At 41.0% G+C, this 22,714-nt stretch overlaps 1 protein-coding gene across 4 annotated transcripts in view; it reads left to right on the forward strand.

Annotated features, from left to right (window-relative positions):
* The first annotated feature begins 311 nt into the window (after nucleotides 1-311).
* Nucleotides 312-22,714, forward strand: part of Arfrp1 (ADP-ribosylation factor related protein 1) — a 23,354-nt gene continuing 951 nt past the window's right edge. For 2 of the 4 annotated variants that reach the window (XM_076187882.1, XM_076187881.1), the window contains exons 1-5: nucleotides 312-502; nucleotides 11,514-11,633; nucleotides 12,466-12,636; nucleotides 14,446-14,527; nucleotides 16,905-17,076. In XM_076187882.1, coding sequence (XP_076043997.1) covers nucleotides 11,541-11,633; nucleotides 12,466-12,636; nucleotides 14,446-14,527; nucleotides 16,905-17,076 — 518 coding nt within the window. In that variant the 5' untranslated portion in view covers nucleotides 312-502; nucleotides 11,514-11,540. Of the gene's footprint in view, nucleotides 503-1,108; nucleotides 1,192-11,513; nucleotides 11,634-12,465; nucleotides 12,637-14,445; nucleotides 14,528-16,904; nucleotides 17,077-22,714 lie in introns of all 4 variants that reach the window. The other 2 variants (XM_076187883.1, XM_076187884.1) reach the window with 2 other exon arrangements.

The following is a 22,714-nucleotide window of genomic DNA, read 5'->3' on the forward strand; positions in this document are numbered from 1 at the left end:
GATAACGACAATTTAGACAAAGGGGTTGGTGTCAAAACTCCCGCTATCTACACGCATTCATGTAGATTGCAAATTTTATGGCACGGGGAAAGGGGCACATTTCTCTCAAAACTACTATTACACACCATAAAACTTTAATATGAAATATTTCTTTAAAATAAAACCTTTGTATTGATTACTATTTGAAACGAGATTCCAAACCTTCCACGCTAATTTGACAAACAAAACTGATCGTGGCGCTGCAGTTTGTTTTTGTTTACGTGGAAAGTAAATGTTTCTTTAGAAACGATCATAAGCAATCACGGGTACCAACACTTTGTGCACAATCGAATTCACGTTTGTTTATAAAACTGTATATTTGCAGTATTCATTTTGTCAGAATACAAAGAGAAGTGCTAGAAGAAGGTCGTAATTTGTGAACAAGCATACATTACTCAAGTTTCATTCTAGTTTGGGTGATCAAGGAAAGCATTACCGGTATTTTGCTTTTCTGTGCCTTGAGGTGAGAATACTATAATGTTTTCCAAACCAGTTTTCCTGAAAGTACTCATATAAGGTCCGAGTATGCGGGATTTCAACGTGTACTTAACATTTTTCACTTGATCACAAGTACTTATACGTAGTGTCGTGTGAGTTTGATTTGACACGTCAGGACATTTCCTGTTGACAGATGAAGCGTAGGCTTAGCACTAGCATGTGTCACTTTGTGTGCTTTGAATTCGATAACATTTTGAAAATGGAACATACATTTATGATTTACGACCATTAAATGATTACTCAAATATATATTGCTTAATATTCCATTCAAAGTGAAAGTCCAAAGTTAAGATGAGGCTTGCATTTGTGTGGAATATATATATATATATATATATATATATATATATATATATATATATATATATATATATATATATATATATATATATATATATATATATATATATATATGTGTTCACAATTATTTGAAGGGATACCTTGTGCATATTAACGCATAATCTAAATCTGTCTTGTATCAATAATACGGTTATTTAGACATGTTTTTGTAACTGCCCAACTAAGACTGAGTCTAGTTAATTAGACCTAAGCTATAAATATAGTTGTTTTCCAGCCAGATCCTGCTCCCTAATCTTGAAGCTAGACCCCCTTCAACCTAACCTAGGGCTAGGTACCAGATCACTGTAACTAGGTAAGGTAAGGTAAGGTAAGGTTAGGTTAGGTTAGGTTAGGCTAGGTAAGGTAAGGCTAGGTAAGGTAAGGCTAGGTAAGGTAAGGTAAGGTTAGGTTAGGTTAGGTAAGGTAAGGTAAGGTAAGGTAAGGTAGGTTCGGTTAGGTAGGTAGGTTAGGTTAGGTTAGACAAATTTATCATACTTTGAGCTCTGACCTCTGTCTCTACCAAAACAAAGATAGTGTCACAAGTAGTTAAAGTGGCTATATTTGTTTGTTTATAGGTTTTAGCAACTCTTCTATTATTGATTTCCACTAAATAATGTATATTATGTTGATGTGTTATAATATACATATTATTATTTAATTTTCTATTGCTATATCACATAGGTATGCACTTCTAAAAATTTATTGAGTAAATTATGTTGCTAGGTGAGACCATTATAGTCAAGGAGTGTCCCACAAACTAGCCTCGCTCTACCCCAGGACTACCCATGTAGTCTTTCTTGTAATAATGTAGGAATCCTTTCAGGTTGTATAGGAAAATAAGAGAGGAAAGGAAGTAGTTGTCATGCTAGGAATATGAACAAATAATCAAGAAGCAAAGTATTTGAGCTTCCAGAAGAAATAATTCACAATATACAAAGTAGATAATTTTTTTTTTTTGCTAAGTAATACACAAGTATATACCGGGTATGTTATTTTTTTTTTAGAAGTGCACATTTATGTGGTATAGCATTAGAAAAATTAAATATTTTGTAAATTATAATACATCAATGTCTTTTTTTTTGTTTTGTGGATATCAATATTGGAAAACATTGCTAAAACCTATATACAAATGAATGAAGTCGCTTCAGCTCCTTTAGACTCCATCTTTGTTTTGATAGATTCGGAGGTTGGAGATGATGACAACCTTGATGACCTTAAGAATTACAGGTACTGCGTTAATAAATGCAGGTTAAGTATGTTAGGTTAGAATAGACAAATTCATAGTACTTTAATTTCTTAGGCCTCAGCCTCCACCAAAACAAAGATGGCGTCTCAAGCAACTGAAGTGGCTACGTTTGTTCTTTTATAACTTTTTAGCAACTTTTTCTTTTATTGATTTCTGCCAAGAATAACATATATTACATTGATGTATTATGATTTACAAAATTATTATTTAATTTTCTATTGCTATATTGTGTACATGTGCACTTCTGAAAATTTACCATATTAAACTCTATTAAGAAAATTAAGACTATACCATCTGATACTACGGAGACTTTTAAACCAATGCAAGTGAGCTGTGATATAAAGGGTAATAAGTGCACTATTATTGTTGTTCATCGGCCCCCTAATACAAGATTTAGTTCATTCATTGATGAATTCAGACTATACCTTGAAACAATTGATATGAACATAAGAACATAAGAATAAAGGAGACTGCAAGAGACCATAAGGCCTACACTAGGCAGTCCTGTATCCATCACCACCTGTTATCCCCATCCATAAAGTTGTCTAATCGTTTTTTAAAACAACTGATAGTTTCAGCGCTTACTACATGGTTACTAAGTTTATTCCATTCATCGACCACCCTATTAGTAAACCAATTCTTGCCTATTTCCTTCTTAAATCTAAATTTGTCCAGTTTATACCCATTACTGCGAATCCTGCCCTGTTGTTTTATTATGATGACCTTGTTTGCATCACCCTTGTTATAGTCTTTGATCCACTTGAACACTTCTATTAGATCACCCCCCACTCTACGTCTTTCCAGAGAGTGTAAGTTTAGGTGCCTAAGTCTTCGTAAGGCCAATTTCCGTGTCCATGTATCATTTTGGTCATTCTTCTCTGTACTGATTCTAGTGAATTGATGTCCATTTTGTAGGACGGAGACCAAAACTGTACCGCATAGTCAAGGATGGGTCTATCGCTAGATAGAGTTTAATAATTACCTCTGTACTTCTATTTGTTACCGTCCTAGCAATGAAGCCTAATGATCTGTTAACTTTATTTCTGGCGCTAATGCACTGCTTCCTGGTTTTGAGGTCCGGACTCACCAGAACACCCAAACGTTGTTATGGAGATTTCAATATTTGGATGGAAGATCAAGACAGTCTAACTACTAGATCATTCACAGACATGATGGATACATTCAACATGACTAATAAAGTGCAAATGAATACGTCTATAGGTGGTCATGTATTAGACTTAATTTTGGTTGATAAAGACTGTGACCTTGTTCATGATGTGAATGTAGATGATATTTGTAGTATCTCTTCAGTCCACAAGTTGATGACCTTTTCTATACCATTTTTGTACGAAGCTAAACAGACAAAAAATATTAGATTTAGATTAAAAAGGAACTTTCAACCAGAGAATATTATAAATTCGATAGCGGAGAAAATCCACCGAAGAAAAAATGATGACAGTGCGCACAATGCGAACACTAACCAGGAGTGTGTGCATTGTTTTACGCAGTTATTGAACACAATTTCCTACAACAAATACAATGATAGGTGTCCAATGATTGAAAAAGAAATAGAAGTGAAAGCTCATACACCATGGTTTAACCTCTTCACTCCGGGGCACATCGCACATCTGGCATTAGCTGCCTGACGTGCGGTGTTGCGTCATAATAATCGCATTATAAAAAATAAAGTCAGTGCTCAATTGTTCGTTCTCTTTCACCCGTGAATTTTGAGAACCATAGAAAATATGATGAAGCCAGTTTAGAGAGAATGGAGGTTACGTAGGTACGACTACAATAAGTATAATCAAGACGCCGATGTCGGCATCATCGCGTAACCACTTGCTCCTCATGACGCCTACGTAGGCGTCACCGTATGGAAGCGGTTAATAGTTGACTCAAGAGAGTTACATACATATACATACATATACCAAGGCTTTTTCTCCCTTCCAAGGGAGGTAGCCAAAAAGGGAAAGGCATAAAAACACTCCCACCCATTTCATCCCTAAATACACTCCACACCCCTCCCACCCTCCCTCTCATCTGAGCACCTCCTGGATGTCGGGTCATCCCTGCACCCTGCCCACCGCCCTGGGTCAGAAGCAGTGTCGCAAGACACAGTACATCCACAGCAAGGCCGCTTCATTTAATCGGCGACCCCCCCTCTCCGTCCCCCTTTGCATATAAGGCGAGGACGGGGAGAAATCCCTTCGGGCTGCGTCAAAATTTACTCACACATACTACCCCACCCCCCACCCCCCCCGCCCATTCCTCCTCATGCAGTCACAACATCATCCATATATAACCATTCTCCACTCACCTCTGTCTTCCATCCTCTCCCTTCCTTCCTCAACAGACATTCCCCTCTTCCCCAAAGCCCCCTTCACCCCATCCATCCACCTCATCCTAGGACGTCCCCTCATGTTCACTCCCTCCACATCTGCCTTCCATACCTCTTTTACTAGTCTTTCTTCACTCATTCTTTCCATGTGTCCAAACCATCCTAATATTCTTTCATCAACCCTATCTCCCAAATCCTTTGTCACCCCTGTTCTCCTCCTCACCTCCTCATTTCTCACTCTTTCCAGCCTAGTAACCCCCATCATACTTCTCAGACACCTCATCTCAAACACATTCAAACTCCTTCTCTCTTCTTCTCTTATGTTCCACGTTTCTGCCCCATACAGTGCTGTTGGCACAATCACTCCTTCATACAGTCTCCTCTTCGCATCCATTCCCAAATGTCTATTCCTCATTACACTCTTTAAACCACCAAGGCATTTACTCGCTTCTCTCAATCTACATTCTACCTCCACCTTCACTCCACCTTTTCCTGCTACACTTGCACCCAAGTATCTAAAACTATCCACTTCCTCCAGTCGCTCTCCCTTAATGTTCACTTCCAGTCTACTGCCACTTTCACCCCTTGTACATCTCATCACCTTACTTTTACCCACATTTATCTTTAGCTTTCTTCTATCGCATACTCTCCCAAACTCTGCCACCAGCTTCCTCGATCCCTCCTCTGACCCTGCCACAAGCGCAGTGTCGTCCGCAAACAACAGCTGGCTCACCTCCCACTTTTCTCCATTTTCTTTAACCATCTCCAATCCCTGACCCACTACCCTAGCATTCACCTCTCGCACCACCCCATCCATGTATAAGTTGAACAGCCAGGGCGACATAACGCATCCTTGACGAAGTCCCACCTTTACTTCAAACCACTCACACACTCCATTTCTAATCCTGACACATGCTCTACTACTCTCATAAAAACTCTTGACAGCTCCGAAAAGCTTTCCTCCTATCCCATAAATCTGCATAACCTCCCACAATGCCTTTCTGTCTACCCTATCATAAGCCTTTTCCAGATCCATAAAAGCCCAAAAAACATCCTTCCCCTTTCCTATAGCTTTCTCACATATCTGTCTTACCACAAAGATCTGATCTACACAACCTCTGCCTGTCCTAAATCCACACTGTTCCTCACCAATTACTCCTTCTGTTCCTGTCCTAATCCTCTCAATTAAGATCCTCCCATAAGCCTTCCCTACTACACTTAACAGGCTAATCCCTCTGAAACTACTACATTCACACTTGTCCCCTTTTCCCTTGTAAAGAGGAACTATACAGGCACTTCTCCAGTCCTCCGGTACTCTACCCTCTCTCCAGCAAACATTAAATAACCTCACCAACCAGTCCACCATCACTGAACCTCCCTTTTTCAGACATTCTGCATGGCATCCATCCAGTCCAGGTGCCTTACCTGCTTTCATCATCTTAACAACTGCCTTCACCTCATCCTTCCTTATTTCTCCTCCATTCTCCTCACTCATCACTCTCATTTTCTTCGCATTTCCCACTGCAGCTATCTTTCCTTCCCTATCCTCCTTCACATTTAGCAACTCCCTAAAATATTCTGCCCATCTTCCCCTTACTGCCATCTCTTCCATTATCATCTCTCCATCTGTACCTTTTACCTTTTCTTCCCTACTTGATTCGCCTCCTCTTCCTCTCTTAATTTCTTTCCAAAACATCTTTTTTTTACTTTCAAAATTTTCTGTCATACTCCTACCCCATTTCACATCTGCTCTCCTCTTTGCCTCCTTTACCTTTTGCTTTACTTCTCTTTTCTTTTCTTTGTACGTCTCATATGACTCCCCCGTCCTCTTTTGTAACCAATCTGTGAATGCTCGCTTCTTCTCTTCTACAACCTTCTTTGTTTCCTCATCCCACCATTCACTACCCTTTCTTCTATTTCCCCCTGTCCTTCTTGTTCCACACACCATCCTTGCACACTTTAAGACTCCCTCCTTGAACCATCCCCATTCCTCCTCCACACCCATCTCTGCTCTATCCTTTACTCCCTTCCACTCCTCCTTCAGCTTCTTTTCGTACTCCTTCTCCTTTTCCTTTTCATTCAAGGAGTTCACTCTAAGAACCTCCCTACCTTTTGTCCCTTTCCTCTTTCTCCATCTATCCTCCACTCTCAGCTTACCTTCCACCAAAAAATGATCTGATATTCCCCCACCCTCTCCCCTTAGCACATGTACATCCTTAACTCTTCCTATCATAATCCTATTTACCACTACATAATCCATTAGCGCTCTATCTACCACCCTTCCCTCCACCACCCTCTCCCATGTGTACTTATGCTTGACTTTCTTCCGAAACACTTTATTTGCTATCATCAACTCTCTTTCTAGACACATTTCCACCATCAACTCTCCACTATGATTCTTTCCTGGAACTCCACACTTCCCAACCACTCCATCGATTGGACCATTTCCCACCCTAGCATTAAGGTCTCCCAGTACTATTACATTGACATTTCTTCCTAAACCCTCTATGCACTCATTTAAATCTATCCAAAAGGCCTCCCTTTCCTCCACGCTCTTCTCACTGCCAGGCCCATATGCACTTACAAAGACCCACATCTCCTTTCCCAGTTTCACCTTCTTCCATATTATCCTTGAGGAAACCTCCTTCCACTCCACTACCTGTTTACCTATCTCCTCACTTACTAGATTCTATAGCCACCCCTTCCCTCCCTCGCCCTCTCTTCACTCCTGATAACCTCCCACTTACACTCCCAAACTTACACTCACCCTTCCCTTTCAACTTAGTTTCACTCAAAGCCAACACATCCATCTTTCTTCTCACAAACATACTACCTATCTCTTCCTTTTTACTCTCATCTGTACCACATCCACGCACATTAAAAGACCCAAACCTTAGGGTGCTGGCCCGAGGCCCTCCAGCACCCCTTATGCCTTCACTTTTCTTTTTAGGAATATGCCCCGTGGGGCTACAGGGAGAAGGATGCCTAGTCCCTCTCCCCGTCCCTTTCTTCTCGCCTCTTACGATCCAAGTGGAAAACTTGGTGGCAGTATTCTTTTCCCCCACCACAGGGAAATTCCCCATCACAGAAAGAGAATACTCAGAGAAATGGTACAGGACAGCAACAAGGGGTTGGGGGACAGCATAACGGAGGGACAGTCGTAGTATAAAAGTGTCATCATTTCTCTATGAACAGAATTTCTTCTATCATAGACAAAATGATGTGTGGCTCTGGTCCGTAGGGGCGCCCCATATAGACCCTAAAGTATCGACTGCATGCTACTTTGCCACAATAACAAGCAGCCAATACCCCAGACGGGTATTGGCTGAGAGTTAAGAAAGAAAAAAGAAAAACTGGAGGAGGTGTAGGACTGATGAGACGAGAAGACAATTTCAGCGAGAAACCATCTTAATAGACTTATAAAGAGGCAGAAACGTAACTATTATTGCAATAAGTTAGCAGATTCTGGAAAGAATGCAAGGTATATAGAGTTCTTGATGGCCTAACTGGAAAAACAAAGATAAATACACTTCCTGATGGCTTCTCTGATGAAGAATTAGCTAAAAAGTTTGTAGATTTCTTTGAGGATAAAATTGATCATATTATTAGTAATGTTAGGTCAGAATCAATTTCCATTAGACCTACACAGGACCCAACTCCTGGGATGCAACTTACATGTCTACAACAAATATCAGTGTCAGACATTAGAAAAATAGTGAAAAGAGTGAAATTAACGTACTGCGCTAATGACCCTTTTCCAATGAAAGACATTGTCAACAGTGCAAACTTTGATAAGATGTTAAGTGTGATGACAGAAATCATTAATGTCAGTATCGCCAAAAATGTCTTCCCAGAAAGTGAGAAAGTAGCAGTTATAAAACCTATTCTGAAAAACAATCTTGATAACCAGAACCTAAACTCCTTCAGACCAGTGTCAAACTTAACATTCCTCTCTAAGATAATAGAAAATGTAATATTGGATCAACTAATGCCACATTTACAGAGGGTGCAAGCAATTCCTGACAATCAATCAGCCTATAGACAATTATATTCAACGGAAGCTGCCTTATGTTCAGTGGTGAACAGTCTATTTGTGTCGATGGATGATAGGAAATGTAGCGTGTTGATTTTATTAGATTTGAGCACTGCTTTTGACACTGTAGAACATGACTTATTACTAAGAGATTGCAGAAATATCGGCATAGGTGATGCCCTGGATTACATAGAGAGTTTCTTTACTGGAAGAACATATTGTGTTCAAATTGGGGAGGTGTGTTCAGAGAAGAAATATCTAAAGAAAGGTGTTCCACAAGGTAGTGTACTTGGACCAATTTTGTTCTGTATTTACACTGCTGAACTTGCATATTTACTACATGATGTTAATTTCAAGCTATATGCTGATGACACGCAAATATACATGGCACTAGACAATGTAGAGCACACGAACAGCAAACTAAGCAATATTATGGAAGAAGTGAGTGACTCGATGTTTCTAAACATTTAGAATTAAATGAGGACAAAACTGAATCCTTGATTGTGGGAAAGAACAATGATTTGAGGAAACTGAACGTGTCTAAGCTACATATAGATAACAAGTGGGTCGATGTGAATTACAATGTAAAAGACCTTGGAGTGATTCTTGATTGCAATCTTAAATTCAAAGAGCAGATACAAAATGTAGTGAAGATAGGGAACTACCACTTAAGAAATATTGCCTTTCTCAGGAAATATTTAGATAGCAAAACTGTTAAGATGTTGGTGCATAACCATGTTATAAGTATGCTTGACTACTGCAACTCCCTGTATTATGGCATACCGTACTATCTTCTAAGAAAGCTACAACTGACTATGAACAGGGCTGTGTAGCTTATAAAAGGGTCTAACATCCAGAGAGAGAATTACACCTGTGCTCATTGAGTTACATTGGCTACCTATCAAGGCACCTATCAAGCACTACATACTAACAAACCGGAATACATTAGAAGTTTACTACATGATGCTTGATTGAATACTACCATATCACTAAGACATGATACAGAGACTCATAGACTTTATGAACCTAGGGTGAACCTGGAACTAGGTTTTAGAGCATTTGAGAAATGTGCTCCCCGACTCTACAATAGTCTACCACAACATGTGAAGAACAGTACAAACTTAGAAACCTTCAAAAAGATAATGAAAACCCATCTGTTCACTCTATCATACTACATGATGAACAAGAGCATGCAGGATGAATTTCGATGCTAGCAATTCATAAACGCTGGCGGCCTTGCAGAGAGCTGCTTCTAAAGCGGCTGAGCGAGGCCTGAATACATCACTACAGATATATAACTATGCGATTGTTTATGATTATACTTGACTCTCCATTTAACTTGTATTAATTTTGTGGATTTTGGACACAGCACACAAAATCTAGTGGTCTGATTGTACAGGTAAATACAAAAATTATACTAGTTTTGTGATGCCATCTTAGGGTAACAAGGATAATGAGTATAACAGCAACTGTGAATAATGTAGATATTTTTAAATTGTCTTGTGAGTACATACAAAGCAAGTAGTATTTCATATGTAGATGGAAACATGAAAATGTGTGTCTACCTGATACAGGAAATATACATACATATACCAAGGGCTTTTTCATTTATTATTATAATTTTTTTTTTTCACATCCAACCTAGATATGGACCAAAAGGTCTCCTGTCAGCATGCTCCGCTTTTGTAATCCTTTTTTGTCACTCCCTCACATTTCATCTCCACATACTCCACTCCCATTCACCACCCCTTTCTACCTCTTTTCTTGGCTTCTTCTGGATGATGGGTCATCCCTGTATCTCGACCACTGCCCAGGTCAAAAGCAATGCAGCAAGACAGCACATCCACAGCAAGGCCGCTTCATTTAATTGGTGAACCCCCCCTCTCCATCCCCTCATTTCCTTGGTACAGGAAATATACTATGTATATATGTTTACTGCATAACATGTATACAGTACATTTGGTATACAAAATGGTTTTTAACTGGTACTTGTACTTGTTACAGGGTTGGATAGAGTGAATTAAAGTGTGAAGAAGAGAGCAGGTCTGGAAAAAGAGCTGGCAGATAGGGATGATAAAAATAATTGTGATGGTTTGGACACATGAAAAAAATAAGTCGAGAAAGATTAGTAAAAGAGGTGTGGAAGGCAAGGGTGGATGGAGTGAACTTCAGGGGATGACTGAGGATGAGATGTATGGATGGGGTGAAAGGGGCTTTGAGCAGGAGGGGAATATCAGTTGAGCAAGGAAGGGAGAAGGTAGGGGATAGGGGTGAGTGGAGAATGGGCTTAGTATGGATGATACATTGATGCAAGCTGAAGGGATTTTCTCCCTGTCTCATTGCTTTTCCGTGTCTATTGAGCAAGGAAGGGGTGGTGCAGGGGATGGGGGAAGTAAGGAGTGGTTACATATGAATGATATTTTGACACAGCCCAAAGAGATTCCTCCCCTTCTCTAGTTTCTGTATGAGGGAACAGAGAAGGTGGATCAGCAGTTAAGTCAACCAGCTTTGCTGTGGAAGTGCTGTATTGCTGTATTACAGTGAGACCTCTCATTAACGGATGTTAATTAGCTGTGTTTGCAGTGTTTATGGTGCTGTTGTTTAGTGCATGCAATCACTATGCCACCCAAAAGCCACTCCATATCAACGGATTATTCACATCAACGGACACCGTTACTCCACTTTTAGTCCGTTAATGAGAGGTAGTACTGTACTTTTGACCTGGGCTGTGGGCAGGAGACGGGGGTGACCCTTCTTCCAAGAGAAGCTAAGATGAGAGGGAAACAAGGGTGGTGGATGGGAGTGGAGGGGGTGAATGTCTATAGTACGTCCCTTATGAAGGGGGAAAAAGCCCTCAGTATATAAATAGATATAGGTAGACTTGTACAAGTTCCTTACCTTTGTGCAAAGAACTTAATTTTGAAATAATTATTTTAAAGAACTTGATCTCATTGTCTGGTAACATTGACACTGATTCATGCGAGTACTTTTATTGTTTATTCATTTATCTATATCTTTTTCAGGTATCTACTGTGGTAGATGGAAGAAAAATGTTTACATTATTCTATGGCCTCTACAAGTACATGTTTAAGAAGGATGAATACTTTGTCCTAATCCTTGGACTTGATAATGCTGGTAAAACTGTAAGTTATATTGTATATTTTTACATTTTAAAGGTGTCAACAATAGATATCTATAAGTGGTGGCTCTGTGAGACTGGTTTTGTTAAATTGGATAGCCACTGACATTCTGACAATCTGTGTACCTAATCACTCAACTTTTTTTTTTTTCCCCTTATAGTTTAGTGTGGAACAAAAGTTTCCAATTTTCAACTGTAGGACCATTATCTGCAGAGTTTGAAGTTTCTTACTTCTTCGGCTTGTTGGGGGATGGTACTAAAGATGTTGATACATACATATACCAAGGGCTTTTTTTCCCCTTACAACTACAAGGTATAGGTAGCCAAAGTCAAAGGCATAAATCCACTCCCACACAATTCATCTCCACATACTCCACTCCCATTCACCACCCCTCCCTCCCTCACTCTTTTCTTCTCCTGCTGGATGGGGATGTTGATAATTGGGGTTTAGATGTTCAGAAGTATAAACGACCTATCCCAGTGTAGCTTGTGACTTCTGACACAGGTTGTCAGAATGTCAGTGGTCATCCAGTTTAACAAGAATTATGGGATTTATAGGAAGCTTGCTGGCTGAGCGGGTTAAGGGTGTCGTTACTTGCGGCGAAGGTCGAGGTGAGGGTGGTTCGAATCCTGCCACCAGCAAAGTTGAACCAAGGGCATGGTTCATTAAATTCCATGCTACAAAGTCCTCTGTGAGGGGCACTGTCCTAGCCTCCCGATAGGGGGGAGTGTATAATGTTAAACCATATCATCATCATCATAACAAAAGAATTGTGGAGCTGAGGTTTTGGTAGTATTTTTCATTTTGGAATCTCATTTTGTGTCCTCCTTTTCAGACTTATTTGGAAGCAGCCAAAACAAAGTTCACAAGAGGATATAAAGGACTAAATCCTTCCAAAATCACCACAACTGTGGGCCAAAATGTTGGTGGTATTGTCTATGGTGATATAAAACTGAGCTTTTGGGATTTAGGTGGACAGGAAGAGTTGCAGCCATTATGGGAAAAGGTAATTTAATTAGTCATATTTTCTGTAGTTGGTGACCATTTAAATGTAGTGGCTTGTTTATAAAAAAAATTTCAGATTGATGGCAGACATCTTTAGGAACCAGTGATGGGTTCCTGGTTGTGGTGGTCTTGCAAGGTAGACAGCTGAGCTGCCCGTTTTCAAAACCTATCAACCACCTCACCCCCATCAGGAGATGAAGCCCTGAGGGGGTGATGTTTGGTTATCAAACTGAATCCAAGCTTTTTCTCTCTGAAAATCTATATTTCTCTCACCTTTTCGTGCATGAGAGCTCAAAACTATTGACTGCTCACCTCCCCTTACTTTCAGTTGTTGCAGAAACCACAGGGAAAATAAAGTCGGAATACTAAATGTTTTCGTCTATTACGGCATCCTCTGAGGATGTCATAATAGACAGAAACGTTTAGTATTCCGACTTTATTTTCCCTGTGGTTTCTGCAATATCATTTAGTCACACGTTATTGTGATTATTTTTACTTTCAGTTGGTGACATAGAAGCAGTCAGTAATATAACATGACACCAGTCCAGAGTTTCCTCCCAAAGAGAACTATGGAAGGGCCCAAGGACCATTGCTAACCACTTTGGAGTTGCAGATTTCCAGTTAATGAAACTCATGGCAACAGATATTAATCAGTAACAGGACAAGTTGTTCTAAAATCGCACAATTCAGATAAAACATGAAAACTTAATGTACCTGCAAGTCAAAATTGTAAGGGTGGATTTAGTTTTATGCCGTGAACAGAATGGGTGGGAGTGGGTATATGCCTTTTGACTTGGCTACCTCCCTTGTAAGGGGGAAAAAGTACCTGGTATATAGATGGATCCCCTCAGCTTTCACCACAAGTAACGATGCCCTAACCTACTCAGCCAGTGATAGAGGTTCGAATCCTGCCACTGGCGGAGTTGAACCAAGGGCATGGTTCATTGAATTCCACGCTACAAAGTCCTCTGTAAGGGGCACCATCCTAGCCTTCCAATGGGAGGAGTTTGTGGCATTAAACCATATCATATCATATATAGGTGGATAGGATTTACTTTTTCTTTCATATGATGAAGTAGTAGGGTTAAATTGTATTTGGTTGGGCCCATTGGTGGATGTTCTGTGCCTTGTTGCACTCCATTTAACCTACTCAGTGTGTGTGGTGTGGGACAAGGAACCTTTCAACCAGGATGGGATGAGTGGTTTGGTTGGGTTTTTGGTGTGAGTGTGCTATGACCTAGTCACTCTCATAATTCAGATTGCAACCTCCATGCTTATGTGTTGTATATATTACAAGAATTACCTCAGCAATTCTTAATACTGTATCCTTCATTTTTGTGATAGATCTTTTTATTGTGGCAACTCAGTACATCACCAAAATGATAACCATTACAATAGTGATTGTGAGACAAATATTAGCAGATTACAATTTTGTAAATAATTCATAATAGTGTACCCTTTGTTTTTGTGATAGATTATCTTGTTTATTGTGGCAGCTCAGTACATCTCCAAAATGATAACCATTACAATAATGAATGTGAAACAAGAGGTTTGAAAATAACATAATTGTTTGGCAGTGGGTGGGATACAACAGGGGTGACCCATCATCCATGAGGAGCCAAGATGAGGTGGAAGAAAGGGTGGTGGTGGGGAGTGGAATGGGTGGGGATGAAATGGTTGGGGGTAGGTATATACCTTTTGACTTTGGCTACCTCCCTGGTAAGGAGGAAAAAGCCCTTGGTATATACATAGATTGATTTTTTATTAGCTTTATTAGTATTTTGAAGACTGAAAAATCTCTTGTTTTCAGTATTATGCAGAATGTCATGCTGTAATTTATGTTGTGGATTCAGCTGATAGAGAGCGGATGGATGAATCAAAAGATGCCTTTGGTAAGTGTTTTTATTTTTTATTTATTTATTTTTCTTAAAGAAAATGGTTATAGAAAATTGAGAAAAGGTTAAAGAAAAGGAGAAAAGTGGGAGTTGAGCCAGTTGTTGTTTGCTGAAGACACTGTACTTGTGGCAGAGTCAGAGGAATTAAGTGAGTTAATGACAGAGTTTGGGAGAATATGAGATAAGAGAAGTTGAAGGTAAGTGGGTAAAAGTAAGGTGATGAGATGTACATGGGGAGAGGATGGCAGTGAGTTAGAAGTAAGTCTTAAAGGAGAGAAGCTGGAGGAAGTGGATATCTTTAGGTAATTGGGGTTGCATGTGGCAGGAAAGGGAAGAATGGCAGTCTAAGTAAATTATAAACTGATAGAAGCAAGTAAATGCCTTGGGGGATTAAAAAGTATCAAGAGAAATAGACATTTGCAAATGGATGTACCAGTAGCACTGTATGGGGCAGAAATGTGGAATTTAAATGAGGCAGAGATGAATAATATAAGTGTGTTTGGGATGAAATGTCTGAGAAGTATGGTAGGAATTACAAGGTTGGATAGAGTGAGAAACGATAAGGTGAGGAGGAGAGTGGGGATGGAAAAGGAGATGTCAGATAGGGTTGATGAAAGAGTATTGGGATGGTTTAGATACATGGAAAGAATGAGTGAAGAAAGATTAGTAAAAGAGTTGTGGAAGGGAGAGGTGGAGGGAGTAAACTTAAGGGAAAGATCGTGGATGAGATGAATGGATGGGATATAAAGGGCATTGAGGAAGAGGTGAATGTCTGTTGAGCAAGAAAGGGAGGAGGCAGTATATAGGGTTGAGTAGAGAATGGTTGTGTATAGATGGTACTGTGATGCAAGGAAGAGGGGGGTAGGAGTGGTTATGTATAAATGATATTTTGATGCAGCCTAAAGGGATTTCTCCCTATATTTTCTTTTTCTGCATGAGGGGATGGAGAGGGAAGGTTGCTAATTTAGTGAAGTGGCCTTGCTGTGGATGTGCTGTGTCTTGCTGCATTGCTTCGTACCCAAGGCAGTGGGTGTGATGCAGGGTTGACCTGTCATCCATGAGGAGCTAAGATGAGAAGGAAGAAAGGATGGTGGATGGGAGTGAAATAGGTGGGAGTGGATACTCACCTTTTGACTTGACTACCTCCTTTGTAAGGAGGAAAAAGCCCTTTATACATAGATAGATTTATATTTGCCCATTATCATATGATTTGGAAGCTCGCTGGCTGACCGGGTTAGGGTGTCGTTACTTGCGGCGAAGGTCGAGGTGAGGGCGGTTCAAATCCTGCCACCAGTGAAGTTGAACCAAGGGCATGGCTCATTAAATTCCACGCTACAAAGCCCTCTGTGAGGGGCACCGTCCTAGCCTCCCAATAGGGGGGAGTGTGTGACGTTAAACCATATCCATCATATGATTTGATTATTATTATTTTTTTCTCTCCAGTCTTTTACCAGATGCTTTATTTCGTATGGATGTCTTCCTCCTCATAAAATGCTAGTCTTTTAACCCTTATCAGGTGAAAAAAAAAAGTAAATGGATGAAGAAATAATGTGGTTAGAAGGATGTTATTCTTATGTACTCCATATGTTGTTTTTCAAGTGGATGGAGGTAGGGGGTGGGGTAGTTGTCATTTAATGAATCTTTCTGTGTACCAAGGGGCTTTTTTCCCTCTTGCAAGGGGGATAGCCAAGTCAAAAGGCACATACCCACTCCCACCCATTCTGCTTCCATCCACCACTTTTTCCTTCCTCTTAGCTCCTCATGGCTAATGGGAAGAACTGTTTTGTGACCCAGGTAGTAAGGTGGGGGACAGGGACGACCCTGCTGTGAGATGCTAAGATGAGAGAGACAATGAATTGGTTTTGGATGGGTGTAGGAGAGGTGTGGAGTGGGTGTATGCTTTGACTTGACCACCTCCCGTACCTCCATCTGGAGGTGCAGCCCTGAGGGGCTGACACTTGGTCTCTGACATAAGAATAAAGGAGACTGCAAAAGACCATAAGGCCTACACTAGGCAGCTCCGTGTCCATCACCACCTGTCATCCCCATCCATAAAGTTTTCTAATCGTTTCTTAAACAACTGATAGTTTCAGCGCTTACTACATGGTTACTAAGTTTATTCCATGGACTGGATGTAAGGTCTCAATGTCATTGTATTGGTGTGAATGGATGATAGTTGACACAGCATGAAGGGATTTCTTCTGGTGTGGTCCATATTATGGAGTTAAATGATGGAGTGGATGTGGGGGGAATAGGGTGGGTTGCCACATAAAGGACAAGCGGAGTTATCAGTCGTATACCAGTGATGTAAAATATTTCTTTTGTGGCCAGTAACTTCCTAAGGGAATAACTTGCACTATTGTCTGATTTACAGATAGAATGATTTCCAGCGCAAACATGATTGGTGTGCCTCTTTTGGTATTAGCCAATAAGCAAGACATCCCTGAATGCATGGGGGTGCGGGAAGTAAAGCCAATATTCAATCAGTCTGCCGACTTGATTGGAAGAAGAGACTGTATGGTAATGCCTGTCTCGGCACTTACAGGGTAAGTAGCATAGATTATTTACTATTTATTATTTATTGTTATTTAGTATTTACCTGATTGTTTGTTATTTAACTATACCTATGCATTTATCTATTAGTATGATTTTATTTTATTTTTTTTATTTTTTTTATCATTATTATATATATTTTTTCGCATCCGACCTAGTTATGGATCAAAAGGTCTTATATTTTTTTTTCGCATCTGACCTAGTTATGGGCCAAAAGGTCTCCTGTTGGCATGTTCCGCCTTTGTAATCCTTATTAGTCGTATCATTATAGTGACTTAGATTTTTTCTATCCATTGCCCAATGATTGTAATAGTTTTGGACAGATTCCGGATTGAACTGCTCCTGGTTTGGACACTTGGAAAGAATGAGTGAAGAAAGATTAGTAAAAGAGGTGTGGAAGGCAGATTTGGAGGGAGTTAACTTGAGGGGATGACTGAGGATGAGATGGATGGATAGGGTGAAGGGGACATTGAGACGTCTGTTGTGCAAAAAAGGAAGAAGGCAGGAGATAGGGGTGAGTGGAGAATGGCTGTATATTGATGACACTGTGATGCAAGGAGTGGGGGTTAGGGAATGGTTATGTATGAATTATATTTTGACACAGCCTGAAGTGATTTCTCCCCATTTTCTCTTTCTGCATGAGAGGATGGAGAGGGGAGGTCGCTGATTAAGTGAAGTGGCCTTGCCATGGATGTGCTGTGTCTTGCTGCACTGCTTCTGACTCAGGGCAGTGAGCAGGATACAGGGATGACCCATCATCTATGAGGAGCTATGATGAGAGGGAAGAAAGGATGGTGGATGGGAGTGAAATGGGTGGGAGTGGGTACGTGCCTTTGATTCAGCTACCTCCCTTGTAGGGGGGAAAAAAAGCCCTTGGTATGTAGATAGATAGTATCAATTCATTAAGAGGTTTTTACATTGGTGGCGGAAGGAAATGGCCTTGCCGTAGATGTACCGTATCTTGCTGCAGTGCTTCTGTCTCGGGGCGGTGGGCAGGAGACGGATGACCTTTCATCCATGAGGAGCTAAGATGAGAGGGGAACAATGAATGGTGGATGTGAGTGGAATGGGTGGGAGTGGATGCATGCCTTTGTCTTGGCTACCTCTCTAATAAGGTGGAAAAAGCTGTTGGTAGGTTAGATTAGTCAGAAGAAAATCTATCAAATGTTAGACATTTGAAAGAGCCAAGGTGATCATCTTCTGGAATGAAAAGCTTGACAATATTTGAACCTTGTTTTGTGGTCCTTTCATTCTTTTGTGTAAATGTGTAGTCACAAGTAAAAATCTTGAACCACCTGAATCACCCAGAGTTTTTCATGATACAAAAGTGAAATTCTCTGACAATTTTTTGTGATCTATTCAAGAAAATTGCCTAACTAAACTAAATACTATACAGGAAAATATATTATGTATATACATACATGTAACCATAATCTCACAGATTACAACACAACGGAAAACTACACAGCAACACACATGCGAACATACATACACACACACCACCAACCTCTTCCTTCACGTGACCAAACTGTGAAGTACCCCTGATTCCTAAGGACACCTTTTACCCATACACAATATACTATGTAACCTAGATTGATAACCATAATATATAAATGAGCAGAAATAACCAAACATTCTAACCATTGTAAAATAAAATAGTATCCAAAACTTGTATCACTATAATAATTGTAGTAATATTAGAAACTGTACACCATTCATTATTGCTGATGCAGAACTTTGCAGATGTACCCCACCGACAGAGAGAAGATCTGTCAGTCTTGAGGTGGAAAGCAGACAAGGAAGGTCTGCCAATGAAATAAATTTTTTATGTCTTAGACTTTTAGAAAGGTCTTGTGATTTTGATTTACCCACCAGGAAAGGCTAGAACATTACATACATATATATACCAAGGGCTTTTTCGCCCCTTACAAGGGCGGTAACCAAAGTCAAAAGGCATAATACCACTCCCACCCATTTCATCCCCACTCCCTTCACTCCCATTCCACACTCCTCCCTTCTTATCTCTTACCTTGGCTCCCCCAGGATGATAGGTCATCCCAGCATCTTGCCCATTGCCCTAGGTCAGAAGCAATGCAGCAGGGCACAGCACACCCACACCAATCATTGACCTCCCCCCTCTCCATCCTCTCGTACAGAAAAAGAGAAGACGGAGAAATCCTTTTGGGAAGCATCAAAATATCATTCACATTTAACCATCCCCTACCCCCCCCCATCCTCCACCCACTCTCGTGCATCACAGCATCATCTGTATACAACCTTTCTCCACTCAACCCTATCTTCTGTTTCCTTCCTTCCTTCCTCAACAGACATCCCCCTCTTTCTCAATGCCCCTTTTACCCCATCCATCCATCACCTGTTCACTCCATCCACCTCTGCCTTCCACACTTCTTTTACTAATCTTTCTTCACTCATTCTTTTCATGTGTCTAAGCCATCCCAATACTCTTTCAGCAACCTTATCTCCCAACTCCTTTTCCACATCAGCTCTTCTTCTCATCTCCTTGTTTTTCACTCTATCCAGCCTAGTAACCCTTATCATACTTCTCAGACATTTCATCTCAAACATATGCACTGAATGGCCTACTGGCTCCGGCGCTTGGCCTTCAAGCCAAAAATTTCATAAATCATCAATCATCATTTCATCTCAAACAAATTTAAACTCTCTCTTCCTCTCTTATGTTCCATACAGTGCTTTTAACACAATCACCTCTTCATACAATCTCCTCTTATCACCCATTCCAAAATGTCTATTTCTCTTTACACTTTTTAATCCCCCATGGCATTTACTTGCTTCTCTCAATCTGTGTTCTACCTCCACTCCTCCCTTTTCCTCCACATTTGCCCCTAAGTATCTAAAGCTATTCACTTCCTCCAGCCTCTCTCCCTTAATACTCACTTCCAATATGCTGCCATCCTCTCCTCTTGTACATCTCATCACTTTACTTAGGATGGTGCTCCTCACAGAGGACTTTGTACAAAGGAATACAAAGGTGATCCTTTGTAGTGTGGAGTTTAATGAACCATGCCCTTGGTTCAACTTCGCTGGTGGCAGGATTCAAACCGCCCTCACCTCGACCTTTGCCGCAAGTAACGACACCCTAACTCGCTCAGCCAGTGAGCTGCCTTCACTTTACTTTTACTGACATTTATCTTAACCTTACTTCCTTCACTTTACTTTTACATACATACATACATATACCAAGGCTTTTTTCCCCCTTACCAGGGGGGTAGCCAAAAAGGACAAGGCACAAAAACATTCCCACCCATTTCATCCCCGAAAACACTCCACACCCCTCCACCCTCCCTCCCATCTTAGCACCTCCTAGATGACGGGTCATCCCTGCACCCTGTCCACTGCCCTGGATCAGAAGCAGTGTCGCAGGACACAGCACATCCACAGCAAGGCCGCTTCATTAAATCGGCGACCTCCCCTCTCCGTCCCCCCATATAAAGGAGAGGACAGGCCTTCGGGCTGCGTCAAAAATTTTTGCTCACACACACTACCTCACCCCCATTCCCCCGTCCAATCCACCTCATGCATCATAACATTTTCCATATACAACCATTCTCCATTCACCCCTGTCTTCTGTCCTCTCCCGTCCTTCCTCAACCGACATTCCCCTCTTCCCCAAAGCCCCCTTCACCCCATCCATCCATCTCATCCTATGACTTTACTTTTACTGACATTTATCTTCAACTTCCTTCTTTCACACACCTTCCCAAACTCTCTCACTAACATCTTTAATCCCTTCTCTGATCCTGTTATAAGTGCAGTGTCATCATCAAACAACAACTGGTTTATCTCCCATTTTTCTTCATTTCTTTAACCATCTCCAATCCCCTGCCCATTACCTTTGCATTCACCTCTTGCACCACCCCATCCATGTATACATTGATCAGTCATGGTGACATGACACATCCCTAGTGAAGTCCCACTTTTACCTCAAACCACTTGCTCTCTCCAATTCTAATTCTAACATAGGCTCTATTACATACATACATACATATACCAAGGCTTTTTCCCCCTTCCAAGGGAGGTAGCCAAAAAGGGAAAGGCATAAAAACACTCCCACCCATTTCATCCCTAAATACACTCCACACCCCTCCCACCCTTCCTCTCATCTGAGCACCTCCTGGATGACGGGTCATCCCTGCACCCTGCCCACCGCCCTGGGTCAGAAGCAGTGTCGCAAGACACAGTACATCCACAGCAAGGCCGCTTCATTTAATCGGCGACCCCCCCTCTCCGTCCCCCTTTGCATATAAGGCGAGGACGGGGAGAAATCCCTTCGGGCTGCGTCAAAATTTACTCACACATACTACCCCCCGCCCATTCCTCCTCATGCAGTCACAACATCATCCATATACATAGGCTCTATTACTTTCATATAAACTCTTGACTAATCTTAACAGCTTTCCTCCTATCCCATATATCTGCAATACCTCCCACAGTGCCTTCCTGTCTACCCTGTCATAAGCCTTTTCCAAATCCATAAAAGCCCAAAAAACATCCTTACCTTTTCATAAAGCTTTCTCACATATCTGCCTTACCACAAAAATCTGATCTGTGCAACCCCTACCTATCCTAAACCCACACTGTTCCTCAAAAATTTCTCCCTCTGTTCCTCTCCTAATCCTCTCATATATCATATATTTGAAAAAAAAAATAATAATAATAATATTGATATTGTGAGAAGTGTAGCATGGGTCAGAATTTTTGCTCATGACTGTATATTTAGCTTAAGAAACACTTGCAGTATGGAGACTTAAGCCCTGTCCTGCACAGCCTTGGAGGTCATAATGAGGTCTTTGTCTAAGTTGCTGTGCTTCGGGAGAGGTAGCTGCTGGAGGGGGAGGGTGGCAGGAAGGTTGGGACAGGTTATGGTAGGTTTGAGGATTTTGAGCATGCATGAAACTAAGAAATTGAGTTTGTATTATCAAGTTGGAAATTTGGACTGGACGGTTATGGGACGCTGTCACTGTCATGCAGCAACCATTTGGCATCACAGGTGCTCTAGATTAGGTTGGCATCATGCGTAGGATGAGGTATTTAACGTGGTGTCATGCAGTGATTGTGTCACATGACCCAGTATCTTCTTCAACAATGTCACATCAATCCTTGTAGTTCTTGTAGGCTGGGTATCCTTAGAGGCAAGTTCTGTAGTAGGTTCTTGTAAAGTCCGTACTTTACTCTACAGAGAAGCCACGGTCATACCCACAGTCTAGGTTCCTTCTTTTGCCTCTTTCTGCATTGCCTCCTCAGCTTGTAGATGGTGATGTCAGTTTTCCAGGTTGTTGTTGTTGTTCCCAAGACTGTCTGTCCGAGCAGTCCCGTCTCCCCAAGGAATGCCACAGCCGAAACTGGGTTTTCCCACAAATCCTTTATAGAGTGTATGTTTTGTTGTTTGCGTGGATGATTGTGAGTTTTCCAGGTTGTCCTTGTCAATTATTAATGATAGCCTCAGTAGTTGTAGGGTTTGCTAGTGATTGTATGGGACTGTGAGAGCCATTGCAGTATGCACACTGTGTATGTTGACGCATCAGTAGCTGAAGGAAATGTGTGATTGAGGGCGTGGGTACAATAGCTTTTTATATGCACCTTGTGGCCCAT

Source organism: Oratosquilla oratoria, chromosome 7, assembly GCF_046742065.1.
Source record: "Oratosquilla oratoria isolate Oo_2021 chromosome 7, ASM4674206v1, whole genome shotgun sequence".
Taxonomy (NCBI): domain Eukaryota; kingdom Metazoa; phylum Arthropoda; class Malacostraca; order Stomatopoda; family Squillidae; genus Oratosquilla; species Oratosquilla oratoria.